The following is a 14,213-nucleotide window of genomic DNA, read 5'->3' as shown; positions in this document are numbered from 1 at the left end:
GGTGTGTTGGTGTCTCCTACTATAATTGTGGAGCTGACTATCTCACTTTTCAGTGCTGTTTGGGTTTGTTTCGTGTATCTTGCAGCCCTGTCATTGGGTGCATAAATATTTAGTATATGGTTATATCCTCCTAGTATATTGTCCCTTTAATCAATATATAGTGTCCTTCTTTATCCTTTGTGGTGGATTTAACTTTGAAGTCTATTTTGGCAGAAATTAATATTGCCACTCCTGGTCTTTTTTGATTGTTGTTTGCTTGATATATTTTTTTCCATCCTTTGAGTTTTAGTTTATTTGTGTCTGCAAGTCTAAGGTATGTCTCCTGTAGGCAGCATGTAGACGGGTCATTTTTTTTTATCCATTCTGCCACTCTCTGTCTCTTTATTGGTGCATTTAGTCCATTAACATTCAGCGTAATTATGGCTAGGTATGAATTTAGTGGCATCATTTTGATGTCTTTTTTTGTGTGTTGTTGACAGTTTCTTTTTCCCACTTAATTTTATGTCCTGAGTAGATTATCTTTATATACTGTCCTTTCCTCATATTCTTTGTTGTTTATTTTGTTTCTGCTCAGTCTCCATTTTTTTCTTTTCTTTTATTTTAATGAGTAGGATAGTTAGTCTCCTTTGTGGTTACCTTAATATTTACTCCTATTTTTCTAAGTTTAAACCCAACTTTTATTTCTTTATATCGCCTTGTCTTCCTTGCCATATGAAAGATCTATGACTGCATTTCTTAGTCCCTCTTTATTATTTTAATGTGGTCTTCTTTTACATAATAACATCGCTGTTTCCCCATTTTGAGCATTTTTTTATCTTGATTTATTTTTGTGATTTCCCTGCCTGCTTGCTCTGTCCAGTGTTCTAGTCTTGAGTTGTTACCTGATATTATTGATTTTCTAACCAAAGAACTCCCTTTACTATTTCCTGTAGTTTTGGTTTGGTTTTTACGAAATCCCTAAACTTCTGTTTCTCTGGAAATGTCCTAATTTCACCTTCATATATGAGAGACAGCTTTGCTGGATATATGATTCTTGGCTGGCAGTTTTTTTCCTTCAAAACTTTATATAAGTCATCCCATTGCCTTCTTGCCTGCGTGGTTTCTGCCGAGCAGTCCGACCTTATTCTTATTGATTCTCCTTTGTAGGTGACTTTTCATTTATCCCTATCTGCTCTTAAAATTCTCTCTTTATCTTTGGTTTTGGTAAGTTTGATTATGTGTCCTGGTGACTTTCTTTTAACATCTACCTTATGTGGAGTTGATGAGCATCTTGGATTGAAATCTTCTCGTCTTTCACGATATCAGGGAAGTTATCCCTCCCTGCTCTGGTACTCCAATTACTCATAGGTTATTTCTCTTGATAAAGTCCCACATGATTCTTAAGGCTTCTTCATTTTTTAAATTTCTTTTATCTGATTTCTCTTCAAATATGTTGGTGCCAAATGCTTTATCTTCAAGGTCCCAAATTCTGCCTTTCACTTGCTCGATTCTGCTCCTCTGACTTTCTATTGAGTTGTCTAATTCTGTAATTTTATTGTTAATGTTCTGAATTTCTGATTGCTGTCTCTCTATGGATTCTTGCAGCTTATTAAATTTTTCATTATGTTCTTGAAGAACCTTTTTAATTTCTTCAACTGTTTTATCTGTGTGTTCCTTGGCTTGTTCTGTATATTGCCTGATCTCCTTCCTTATGTCTTGAAGAGTTCTGTATATTAATCTTCTGAATTCTGAATCTGGTAATTCCAGGAAATCACCTTCATCCAGAAGATCCTTTGATTCTCTGTTTTGAGAGCTTGTTGAAGTGATCGTGGTCTGTTTCTTTATGTGGTTTGATATTGACTGTTGTCTCCCAGCCATCTATAAGTTACCGTATTAGTTTATTTTATGTTTGCTTACTGTATCCTAGTTTCTCACTTTGTTTTGTTTTGATATGCCTAAATAGGTTGCTCGAGTGAGCTAGCTTGATTATTTTCATCTTTGGAGATCTGACGTCCTGTCCCCAGATGGCTAGAGCTGTTATCAGGTATATGAGCTTATGAATCCATTCACTTTTCTTGTGTGGATTCAGCTCAGGTGTCCAGGAATCTGGTCATCAAGTGTGTGGTACAGGCTCTATCCTACAGTCTTAAAGGGGCAGGGGTGTTTGGTGTAGGTACTGGTATCTGGTTGCAGCAGGGGGTCACGCTCTGAACAAGGCAGGGGGCTGAGAACCATCCCCTGAGTGTCTCTGAGGAAAGCACGTCCCTGTTCCCTAGAACACACAGGTGAGTGGGTTTTGCAAACGGACCATGGGCAACCAAAGTTTTAGGTTGTAAGGACTGGGAGGTACCAGTTATCCTTAGACCCCTGTCGCGGAGGCTGGGTGACCTGAGAGGAACCACCAGTCCTTAGGCCCCTGATGTGGGTAGGTGAGGACCCTGTCTAATAGGCAAAGCCGTGTCAAATATCAAACACCCACCTCTCCACCGCACAGCTGAAACAGTCGTAGTCTGCCAGCAAGGTCCACGCAGCGGGGAAAGGTATTCAAAGTGTATGAACCGTTTATGCCTGGAAGGGAGCCGCTTCTGTCTTGAGCTCCCCTGGCTAGTGGTTAGTGGAGCTGGCAAATTATTCCCCTCCTGCCCAGTTGTGCATTTATTCCTTCTCCAAGTCCGGGAGCATAGCTCGGGGGCTCAAATGGGCCTATCTCAGGCCCAGGGAAATCAGCAGCCACTGAAGCCGGCTTGGGGGCGGCAGGGGCGTGAAGTGGGGGCGCAGTAAAATATACACAAGTACTTAGCTTTTGCTGAGAGCTGTTCTTCTCTGGTTCTGGAGGTATGAGTAGGTTGTGTGGCTGGCTGCTTCTTCCTGAGGCAACTGTGGCCAAACTTTAGTACCAGCCCACCACCGCCCGCTCCGGGAATGGTGCCTGGGGGCTCCCTGGGATTCAGGTCCGGTAACTCCTCTCCGCTTCTAAACCATCTCTTCCTCCTTTGTTCGTTTTCTAAGCTTGCCTTTGATGCTCAGGGCTCCTAGCTTGTCATAAAAATACTCGTTTCACTTGATTTTTCGGGTCTTTGTTGTAAGAGGGATCACTGGAAACATCTGGCTATTCCACCATTTGGCCCAGCCTCCTAGAACATTTTCTTGATGAACTATGTTATACCATTTGACCTAGGTGTCCCTGAGACCATGGTCCCCAGCCATCAGCCCCAGCAACTTGCTCTCTCAAAGTGTTTGGATGTGTCTAGGAGAAGTAGGAAGAGGTAGGGGAAGTAGGAATAGGTAGGTGATCTCCCAGGAACCTTGGACTGCAGAGGTTCCTCTTTTGTGGACAGTCCCTCCCCCTCCCTGCCTGCGGCTTACTGTCAGAGCTTCCTGCCCAGAGAGACAGACGGACCAAGAAGCCAGATGGTGCCATGTCCAGCTCCTCCAACTGCAGAGATGCTGCTGCTGAAGCTACTGCTGCCGTTGTTGTGGGGGATCGAGTGTGCTGGGAGCTGGGGGTCCCAGGCAGGGGCTGGGGCTCCCACTAATCCTCGGTCTTCCCTATCGTCCTGGCATCTGTATGACAGACACCAGCTGCAGGTGCCAAAGCCTATGATGGTGCAGGAGGGCCTGTGTGTCTTCATACCCTGTACCTTCTCCTACCCGCAAGATGGCTGGATCGACTCTGACCCAGTTCTCGTCTACTGGTTCCGGCAAGGGCCCAATAACATCAATCCCGAACAAGATGTTCCAGTGGCCACAAACAATCCACAGAGGAAAGTAAAAGAGGAGACCAAAGGCCGATTTCAGCTCCTCGGGGACCCCCAGGCCAACAACTGCTCCCTGTACATCACAGGGGCCCAGAAGAGCGACAGTGGGAAATACATCTTCCGGTTGGAGAGAGGAAAGGAGAAGTACAGTTACAAGGATGCGCTGCTCACGGTGAAGGTGACAGGTACAGAAGGTTCACAAGGAATCGACTTGAGGGACAGGGGACCTTCGCTCCTCAGCTTTATAGGGGGGATGGCGGAGCATGGTTGGTTCAGGGGTGGGTAGAAGCCTCTCAGGGGCACATAGTGGGGTCCTGTGTCTCTGTTGCAAAGCTTTTTTTTCTTCCTTTATTTTTCATTTTTTGTTGTTGAGAATATATATACACAGGACAATATACACCAATTCAACAATTTCTACATGTACAATTCTGTGACCTTGATGACATTCTTCGAGTTGTGCAGCCATTCTCACCCTCCTTTTCTGAAAGTTGTTTAATGTTTTTTTAATCGCTTTTTATTGTGATAAAACACACTTAACATAAAATGTATCATTTTAACTATTTAAAAATGTACAGTTCAGTGGCATTTAGTCCCTGGGTGGTGCAAATTGTTAAGCCCTGGACTACTAGCTGAAAGGTTGGTTGTTCAGATCCACCCAGAAGTGCCTCGGAGGAAAGGCCTGGTGATCTGTTTCTGAAAGGTCACAGCCTTGAAAACCCTATGGAGTGAAGTTCTACTCTGCACACATGGAGTCACCATGAGTCACTACCAACTTGACAGCAACTACCAATAATAACAAGGACCTTCAGAGGGGACGGTGGTGGTTCAGTGGTAGAATTCTCGCCTTTCATGCAGGAGACCTGGGTTCAATTCCTGGCGTATGTACCTCACGCACAGCTACCACCTGTCTGTCAGTGGAGGCTTGCGTGGCACTGTGATGCTGAACAGGCTTCAGAGGTGCCTCCAGACTAAGACGGACTAGGAAGAAAGGCCTGGAGATCTATTTCTGAAAATCAGCCAGTGCCAACCCTATGGATCACAATGGTCTGATCTCATTGTGCCTGGGGTCCATGAGTTGGGGCTGATGGCAGATAACAACATCAAGTATGTTCACAACATTGTACAGCCATCACCATTCTCTAGTTCCAGAACTTTCTCTCTCCTCTTCTCTCCTCCCAGCACTGACAAATGTCCCCGATATCATCATGGGATCCCTGGAGTCTGGCTGCCGCAGCCATGTGACGTGCTCTGTGCCCTGGGCCTGTGACAAGGGGACACCCCCCACCTTCTCCTGGATGGGCGCTGCCCTCGGGTCCCAGGGGTCTCACTCTGAGGCCTATGGCTCCTCGGTGATCATGCTGACCCCTGGCCCGGAGGACCATGGCACCAACCTCACCTGCCAGGTGACCTTCCCCAGAGCTGGGGTGACCACACAGAGGACCGTCACGCTCAATGTTTCCTGTGAGAGCCTGTGGAGGAACCGGGGCAGGGGGAACTGGTGCCTGCATCCTAGGGTCATGGGTTGTCATGCAGGGCTGCAGGAAGGACACACGCCTCCTTCACTTCCTGTTTCTGTAGCTCCCCGGGGGACAGGGCCCCTCTAATTCTATTCCACGCCCCATCTCTCTGTGCCAGATGCTCCCCAGAGCCTGACCATCGGCTTGCTCCGGGGAAAATGCACAGGTAGGACTGAAGCCCCCTCCCTGTGACTGTGATGGGAGCAGGACCCATTAGGGGGCAGGAGTCCCTGGGGGGCGGGAACAGTTAAGCACTCGAGTAACAGCCAAAATGTTCGCAGTTCGAACCCACCCAGAGGTGCCCAGACAGGCCTGGAGATCTGCTTCTGAAGGTCTCAGCCTTGAAAACCCTATGGAGCAGTTCTACTCTGCAAACATGGGGTCACCATAAGTCAGAATCAACCCCAGGGTGACTAACAGCGACATTAGGGGCATTGAGTTTGTGTTCATGGTGGTGGAATGATTTGGAAACGGGCAGTGATTTGGAGAATGTCATCAGTGACACTGAATTGTGCATGTAGGAAGGGCTGAGACGGCATAGGTTTTGCGGGTCCAGACTTGATAGGGAGAGAGAACTACTGTAATAGGGAGAACACTCAGAAATCCACCAACGTCTCAAGAGTTAGAAGAAAGTATTTTTCTTTTCTAGAGACTAGAGAGTAAACGAGGCTAGAGAAAAAGTGTGGGGAAGCGGGATGATAGGGCGGTGAGCTCGGATAGTAGCTCAGAGAATGTTTTACGGTGAGGCTGCCTGTTCTCAGGAGCGAGCATTAACAAGGGCAGTCCCTGGGTGGGGTAAACGGTTAACACGCTCACCTGCTGACCCAGAAGTTAGTGGTTCAAGTCCACCCAGAGGTGCTCTGGAAGAAAGACATGATGCTCTATTTCTGAAAATCAGCCACTGAGAGCCTTATGGAGCACAGTTCTGCCTGACACACACGGGGTCACAATGAGGGCTGGTTTTCAGCGCTGATGAGGTTGGGGTGGAAGTGGGGAGTGACTGCTTAATGGGCGGGGGGTTTCCTTTTAGGATGTTGAAGACGTGCTAAAGTTGATTGTGGCGACAGTTGTGCAACTCTACGAATAGACTAAAAACTGTTGAATTGTACACTTTCTATGGGTGGTAAGGCCCCGGGTGGCGCAAACAGATTGCGCTTGACTACTAACCTAAAGGTTGGCAGTTGGAACCCACCCAGCAGCACTGTGGAAGAAAGACCTGGCGATCTTCTTCTGTAAAGATGACAGCCAAGACAACCTTAAGGGGCACAGTTCTCTGTAACACACGGGGGCGTCATGAGTTGGAACGGACTCCACGGCAATGCGTTATTGCATGTCTGAATTTACCAAAAAATACAAAAAAAAAAAATTCTATGATATGTGAATTTTATCTCAATAATGCTGCTTAAAAAATGGCCTGTGGGGATCCCTGTCCCCCATTCATAAATAAATAAATAATACATTAAATGGTGAGAAGGAGATAGAGCTTCAGAGCCCCAGGCCTGGGATCAGCTCTCTCTGTGTCTCTGTGTCTGTCTCTCTCTGTCTCTTTGTCTCTGTCTCTCTGTCATCTCTCTGTCTCTCTTTCAGTCTCTTTGTCTCTCTCTCAGTCTCTTTGTCTCTCTCTTTTCCCCTAGAACTGAAATATCTAGAATACCTGGGAAACGGCTCATCTCTTCCAATCCTGGAAGGGGAATCCCTGCGCCTCCTCTGTGTTGCTGACGGCAACCCCCTTGCCACTCAGAGCTGGGTCAGGGGGAGACGCCCCGTTAGCCCCTCAGAGCCCTGGGACCCCAGTGTCCTGGAACTTCATCGGATTCAGAAGGAGGACGAAGGGGAGGTCACCTGCCGAGCTCAGAACCGGCTGGGCTCCCAGCACGTCTCTCTGCGCCTCTCTGTGCTCTGTGAGTGTGGGGACCCCTGGAGGTAGGGCTTCCAGGTCCTGGTTGGGAGGGGCCTTCGCTGAGCCCTCCCCTCCCTCTGCATAGACACCCCTCAGCTGCTTCACCTTTCCTGCTACGGGGAGGAGGAAGGTCTGCATTGCAGCTGCTATGCCCTAGCTTGGCCGGCCCCCTCCCTGCGCTGGCGGGTTGGGAACTGGCTGATAGAGGGGAATAGCAGCAACGCCTCTGTCAGGGTCACCTCCAGCTCCACCCGGCCCTGGGCCAATAGCTCCCTGAGGCTGGGTGGGGGCCTCAGCCCTGGCCTCGGACTCCACTGCGAGGCCCAGAACGACCAAGGCGCCCACAGTGTCTCCTGCTGCTGCCAGGTCTGGGGGCCGGCTTGGGCTGAGGCTTGGGGGCAAGGAGTGTCAATTCTAGAACTTGGGGCGAGGGGGCTGTGGCTGGAGGGAAGTGGTGTGTTTGGTGTTGAGGGCTGAAGGGTAATGAAAATGAGAGCTCACATTCTATGGGAGGAGGGGTCTCGAGGGTCCTGGGCTCAGAGGGATAAAAAATAAATAAAAATTTATTGGAAGGCGCCCTAAAACTGGTTCGTCAGCAGGGGAACGTGAACGTGGGGGAGAATTTGTTCAGGCGGCCTTCATGGGAGCTGGCCTCACCACCCTGCTCTTTCTCTGTCCCTGCCTCATCTTCCTCATGTGAGTGTCCTCCCTTGGAGTGGGAGGGAGTGTGGGCCCTGGAGCCCCTGAGAGTCCCAGGTGGAGGAATCTGAATGGGGCAGTGGTTGCTGTGAAAATTGGGTCTTGGGCCAGAGATTCAGAAAGCCAGTTTCCACAGAGTTGATGCCAACTCCTGGAGACTCCATGTGTATCAGAGTAGAACTGTGCTCCACAGGGTTTTCAATGGCTGATTTTTCAGAAGCAGATTGCCACCCTTTCTTACACAGTGCTGCAGGGGTAGATTTGAACCATCAACCTTTCTGTTAGTAGCTGAGTGCAAACCATTTGTGCCATCCAGGGACCTAGGAACTTGAGAACCAAAAACCAAAAACCAGACTAGTTGCCGTCGAGTCAATTCCAACTCATGGCGGCCCCATGTGTGTCAGAGTAGAGCTGTGCTCCATAGGGTTTTCAATGGCTGATTTTTTGGAAGTAGATGGCCAGGTCTTTCTTTCCAGGCGCCTCTAGGTTGGTTCAAACCACCAGCTTTTGGTTAGCAGTTGAGTGCTTAACTGTTTGTGCTACCCAGGGACTCCTGAAAAATTAAGCCCCTGGCAGAGATTCAAAGAATCCCTGAGTATTGCAAACCGTTAAGTGCTTAGCTGCTAACTGAAAGGTTAGTGGTTTGAATTCATCCAGAGGCGCCTCAGAAGACAGGCCTGACAATCTGCTTCTGAGAGGTCACAGCGTTGAAAATCCTTTGGAGCACAGCTCTGCTCTGACTCACATAGGTTCACCGTGAGTCGGAATCAACTCCATGTCAAGTGGGAAGAGATTCAGCAGGGTAAATTCCCATCCCTGAGCCCAGCCTTCGAGGAGGGAGCTCGTGTTTTCCTAGTAAAAGTCATCGGGCTAGACATGGCGCCCACTCCCCTCCAGGCCTGGGTTAGCCCTTCTAGCCTCTTAAGGAGGGAGCAGTAGTCCTACCCGAAGCCCTGAGCCAGTCGCCTGAAGGTCCTGGGCTCCTCCCTCAGAGTGAAGACCCGAAGGAAGAAGGCAACCAAGACAGCAGCTGCAGGATCGGATGCTTCCTCTGTCTTGGGCACCATTGCCTGGGTGAGTGATGAGTCCTCTGTCCATGGTGGTCCCATCTGGTTATCTCCCCTGGTTGACCATCACCAGCCTCCTCTGATGACTTAGGTTATCATCTTGCCCCAGTAGGCTTTTTCTCCTGGGGTCCCATCAACCTGGTCGCCCAGTCCAGTGACTCAGGGGTCACCTCCCTCTGCCTCCTGTCTTGTCTCCCAGAGCTGGAGGATCACCAAGGCCTGTTGAGCTCCACCTGGGCCCTTTCTGTTCCCACCTCCTCATTTGTATCTGGCCCCTGCCCCACTGTCTCTCCGCTTCCCCAAGACAAAAAGCCAGAGGGATCTCCCCAGAATAATTAGTGTCAACAGAAATTCAAGAATCCCCAAAACCATGTTCGCTTCTAACACCAATTGTAAATTTGAAGGACTCCAAGACCATTCTCACTTCTGATACCAACTGCAAATTTGGCATAACCATAAACCACTCTCACTTTTGATGCCACCCACAAGTCTGGGGGAACCACGACACCCCAATTCTGACATCAGCTGCAAATTTGAGACTCAAGACACCATCGCTCCTGACACCAATTCTTTAGTGCACACCCCCTTACCCCTGAGCTTACACGCCTCAGGCTCCTCCCTATTGCCTAGAGAGTCAAGTGCAGACTCCTTAATTCCCATCAAGGCCTGACAGGGTCTGACCGTAAAGGTGTCTCACCTTTCCTTCTCCCTGTCTCCCACCCACTGTGCCCCCACCCTGTGTCCCAGCTACAGACACTCCTTGATACTCCAGCCAGCTAGCTATGAATTGGAACCAACTCAGCAGTACCTAACAAAAACAATAGGGCCCTGGTGGTGGAATGGTTAAGTGCTTGGCTATTAATTGAAAAGTTGGCAGTTGAAACCCACCTAGTTGCTCTGCAGAAGAAAAGACCTGCCCATCTGCTCCCATGAAGATTACAGCTTAGGAATCCCTATGGGGCAGTTCTACTCTGTCACATGGCCTTGACCACAAACGGTTTGGGTTTTTTTGGTAACACAATTGCAACCAGATGCCTGAACCTGTGAGGTATTGAAAGCTCCCTAAGGGCAGGGTCCCGGAAACCCAAAACTCATTGCTGTTGAGTTGATTTTGACCCATAGTGACCCCATGTGACAGATAGAAGTGCCCCATAGGGTTTCCAAGGCTGTAATCTTTACGAGAGCAGGTTGGCAGGTCTTGTCTCCTGCGGAGCTCCTGGTTGGTTGGAATGGCCAACCTTTTGGTTAGCAGCTGCACACTTAACCACTGTGTCACCAAGGCTCCTTAGAGCAGTGTCCAGGTCTGAGAAAATCCCTGTCATCATCACATCATTCCATTCTTATACATCCTATCACAATTTGCAGTTAGATAGTTATTTCATTGACTGCTTGCTTCATGTCTGCCTCCCCTACCACAGTGGAAGCTGTGTGAGGTCAGGTATGGTGTCTGCTTACTACCCCACTGAACGTTCAGCGCCTGGCACAAGAGAGCTGTTCAATAAGACAGTGCGCACTGGAGTTAGCCCTGGGCATGAATCTAGGCCTCACCGCTAATTCAGTGTGTGATTTTGGGATATTTAGTTAGCATCTCTCAGCCTCAGCTTCTCCATCTGACAAATGTGGATAGTAGCACCTTCCCAGGAGCCCCTGAGTGGCATAAACGGTCAAGTGTTTGACTGCTGGCTGAAAGGTTGGTACTTTGAACCTGCCCAGAGGTGCCTTGGAAGACAGGCCTGGTGGTTTGGTTCTGAAAACCCAAGGAAGCAGTTCTACTCTGCACACATGGGGTCGACACTCAACCCCAACTAAGCACAACTAACCACAACGACAGTACCTCCCCAGTGGGTTTTGAGAGGACTTTATGGACTGGTGGCAATCAGTGAGCAAGGGCCAGAAGTTGTTGTTGGGTGCGGTAAAGTCGATGCTGACTCATTGTGACCCCACGTGGGAACAGAATTGCCCCATAGGCGTTCTAGGGTGTAATCATAACGGAAACAGATTGCCACATCTTTCTCCCTTGGAGCCACTGAGTGGGTTCCCACCACCACTATTTGGGTTAGCAGCCAAGCACTTAACCATTGTGCCACCAGGGCTCCTTAACCAGGTATTAAACAGGTATTACTTACTCTTAAATATTTGTTACATGTTTAAGGGTCTGGTAAATGTTTGTGGAATGAATGGATCAAAGACCAAATGCTCGGTTTCCGGTTTTGTTTGTGGAGCCTGCTTCCCTCTCCTGGCTCCCATTATCCTACTTTGATTCCCTTCTCCCCCCTCCACTCAGGGTCACCAGCAGGAGTCCTGGCCAGGCGGCCCCCCAGATTGCCCACCCCCAGATGTGGCCACTCCCACCTCAGAAGAAGAGCAGGAACTCCATTACGCCTCCTTCGTCTTCCATGGGCTGAGGTCCCAGGAGCCTCAGGGCCAGGAGGCCACCAGCACCACAGAGTACTCGGAGATCAAGATCCACCAGTGAGGACTGGGTCAGGGCCCAGGTCTGGCTGGAGGGCCCAGGGCTACCCTGAAAAGGGATACTTGAGGGGGATTCCTAAGTCAACAGCTCTCCACAAGAACAGGATAAACTACTGCATGGGTGTTGCGCAAAGGTTATGTGCTAGGCTGCTAACTGAAGGGTTGGTGGTTCAAACCCACCAGCTGCTCTGTGGGAGAAAATTATGGCAGTCTGCTTTTGTAAAGACTGGAAACCAACTGGTGACATATATTTAAAAATTATAAAGGTATCTCTGATAATAGTACATTTGAAACTCAACTATTTAGGAGTAGGTATCAATGAAATCACTATAAAGTTTCACCTTGGAAAAAAGTGTACTAAATGTGTACACCACTCAGACAAAAACTTATACATGAATATTCATAGCAGTACTCTTCATAATAGCCAATAAGTGGAAGCAACCCAAATGTCTATCAACTGATGAATGGATAAACAAAATGTGGTCTATCCATACAGTGGAATATTATTCAGCCATAAAAAGGACTGAAGTAGTGATACATGCTACAACGTGGATGAACCTTGAAAACACTAGGGCGTGTGAAAGAAGTCAGTTGCAAAAGGCTACATATTGTGTGATTCCATTTATACAAAATGTCCGGAATAGGTAAATCTATAGAGACAGAAAGCAGATTACTGTTTGTTGCCAGGCCTGGGAGGAATGGGGGGATTGGAGGGTGATACCTACTGGGTACAGGTTTTCTAATGGGTATGGAAATATTCTAAAATTGACTGTGGTGATGGTTGCAGAACTCTGTGAACATACTAAAAACCATTGAGTTGTGCACATTTAAATGAGCAAATTGTGTATTTTGTGACTGATAGCTCAATAAAGTTGTTATTTGAAAATTCTAATGCTTAACCTGTCCCTTATTTTTAAGGCGTGCCTTTTTATTTAAGATAATATTTTATTGTGTTTTCAGTGAAGGTTTACACAGCAGTATAGGTTCCCATTCAACAATGTCTACACAAGTTGTTCAGTGACATTGTTACATTGTTCGCAATGCGTGAACTTTCACCTTATTTCTGTTCTGGTTGTTCCTTTCCATTCATCTAGTTTCTCTGCCCCCTTATGTTCTCATCTTTGTTTTAAAGTAGTTGTTGACTATGGTCTCATATGGGTGATTTAAAAAAATTTTTTTATTGTGCTTTAAGTGAAAGTTTACAAATCAAGTCAGTCTCTCTTACAAAAATTTATATTCACCTTCCTATATACTCCTAGTTGCTCTCCCCCTAATGAGACAGCACACTCCCTCCCTCCACTCTCCATTTTCTTGTCAATTTGGTCAGCTTCTGACCCCCTCTGCCCTCCCATCTCCCCTCCAGACAGGAGCTGCCCACATAGTCTCATGTGTCTACTTGATCCAAGAAGCCCACTCTTCACCATTATCACTCTCTATCCCATAGTCCAGTCCAATCTCTGTCTAAAGAGTTGGCTTTGGGAATGGTTCCTGTCTTGGGTTAACAGAAGGTCTGGGGACCATGACCCCCCCGCCCCCAGGGTCCTTCTAGTCTCAGACCATTAAGTCTGGTCTTTTTAAGAGAATTTGAGGTCTGCATCCCACTGCTCTCCTGCTCCCTCAGGGGTTCTCTTTTGTGTTCCCTGTCAGGGCAGTCATCGGTTGTAGTTGGGCCCCATCTAGTTCTTCTGGTCTCAGGCTGATGTACTCTCTGGTTTCTGTAGCCCTGTCTCCTGGGCTCATAATTACCTTGTATCTTTGGTGTTCTTCATTCTCCTTTGCTCCAGGTGGGTTGAGACTAATTGATGCATCTTAGATGGCTGCTTGCTAGCATTTAAGACCCCAGACACCACTCTCCAAATTGAGATGCAGAATGTTTTCTTAATAGATTTCATTATGCCAATTGACTTAGATCTCCCCTGAAACCATGGTCCCCAAACCCCGTCCCCTGCTACGCTGGCCTTCGAAGTGTTCCGTTTATTCAGGTAACCTCTTTGCATTTGTTTTAGTCCAGTTGTGCTGACCTCTCCTGTACTGTGTGTTGTCTTTCCCTTCACCTAAAATAGTACTTATCTACTATCTAATTAGTGAAAACCCCTCTCCCCCGCGCCCAGGTGATTTTTTAAAAGATCCAAGTACTTACAGGTGATATTCATTATTTTCTGAGCCAATTTATTATTTAGCTATCAGGTGACCTCAGGGGTTAGTTTCAGTTCAAGGTTTGAAGTGTATCTCAGGGCAATAATTCCTGGGAGTCCTCCAGTGTCAACCTGTCCAGTAGCTCTGGTGTTGTTATTAGGAATTTGAGGTTCTATTCCACATTTTTCTTCCATTCTGTTAGGGTCCATCCATCACGGCCCTGATTAGAATAGTTGGGAGTCACAGCTCGGCACCATCTAGTTCTTCTGGTCTCAGGATAGATGAGGCTTTGGTTTGTGTAGACTGTCCTGTAGGATGATTTCTTCTGTGAGTGTTTCGTTTCCTTCTTTCTCTTTTTCTCCAGGGGAGTACAGACCAATAGTTGTATCCTAGATGGCCACTCACAAGCTTTTAAGAAGGAGTGCCTATTTATTTTGAAATAACTCTAGAGCCACAGGGAGTTGCAAGGAAATATACAGAGAGGTCCTGTCACCCTTCACCCAGCCTCCCTAATTATTAGTATTTTGCATAACAATAGTGCAATATCAAGACCAGGGATCTGATGTTGGTGCAATCCAAAGAGCTTATTCAGATTTCACCAGTTACACATGCACTCACTTGTGTGTATGTGATGTGTGTGCGGGGCTGTGTAGCCTGTCACCCACCAGAGGTGAATGTGAACTGC

General features: G+C 47.7%; 1 protein-coding gene across 14 annotated transcripts; it reads left to right on the top strand.

The window, feature by feature from the left end:
• The first annotated feature begins 3,353 nt into the window (after positions 1 to 3,353).
• On the top strand, positions 3,354 to 12,286 carry LOC100664720 (sialic acid-binding Ig-like lectin 8). 14 transcript variants are annotated; one of them, XR_002784659.2, is made up of 7 exons: positions 3,354 to 3,922; positions 4,917 to 5,198; positions 5,373 to 5,420; positions 6,889 to 7,155; positions 7,728 to 7,850; positions 8,846 to 8,927; positions 11,205 to 11,237. XR_002784659.2 is itself a non-coding variant. In XM_023543212.2 (7 exons), exons 1-7 carry the CDS (start codon positions 3,391 to 3,393, stop codon positions 11,394 to 11,396), a joined length of 1,500 nt encoding a protein of 499 aa, XP_023398980.2. In that variant the 5' UTR covers positions 3,355 to 3,390; the 3' UTR covers positions 11,397 to 11,509. The 14 variants fall into 14 exon arrangements, 13 of the variants coding, with proteins under 13 accessions (XP_023398977.1, XP_064150009.1, XP_023398983.2 ...); XM_023543212.2 differs by having other exon boundaries at positions 3,355 to 3,922; positions 7,754 to 7,850; positions 11,205 to 11,509; XM_023543211.2 differs by having other exon boundaries at positions 3,355 to 3,922; positions 7,751 to 7,850; positions 11,205 to 11,509.
• Positions 12,287 to 14,213: the final 1,927 nt, after the last annotated feature.

The sequence above is a fragment of the Loxodonta africana genome, chromosome 11 (assembly GCF_030014295.1).
Source record: "Loxodonta africana isolate mLoxAfr1 chromosome 11, mLoxAfr1.hap2, whole genome shotgun sequence".
NCBI lineage: Eukaryota > Metazoa > Chordata > Mammalia > Proboscidea > Elephantidae > Loxodonta > Loxodonta africana.
This window is presented reverse-complemented; position numbering and strand designations above follow the sequence as displayed.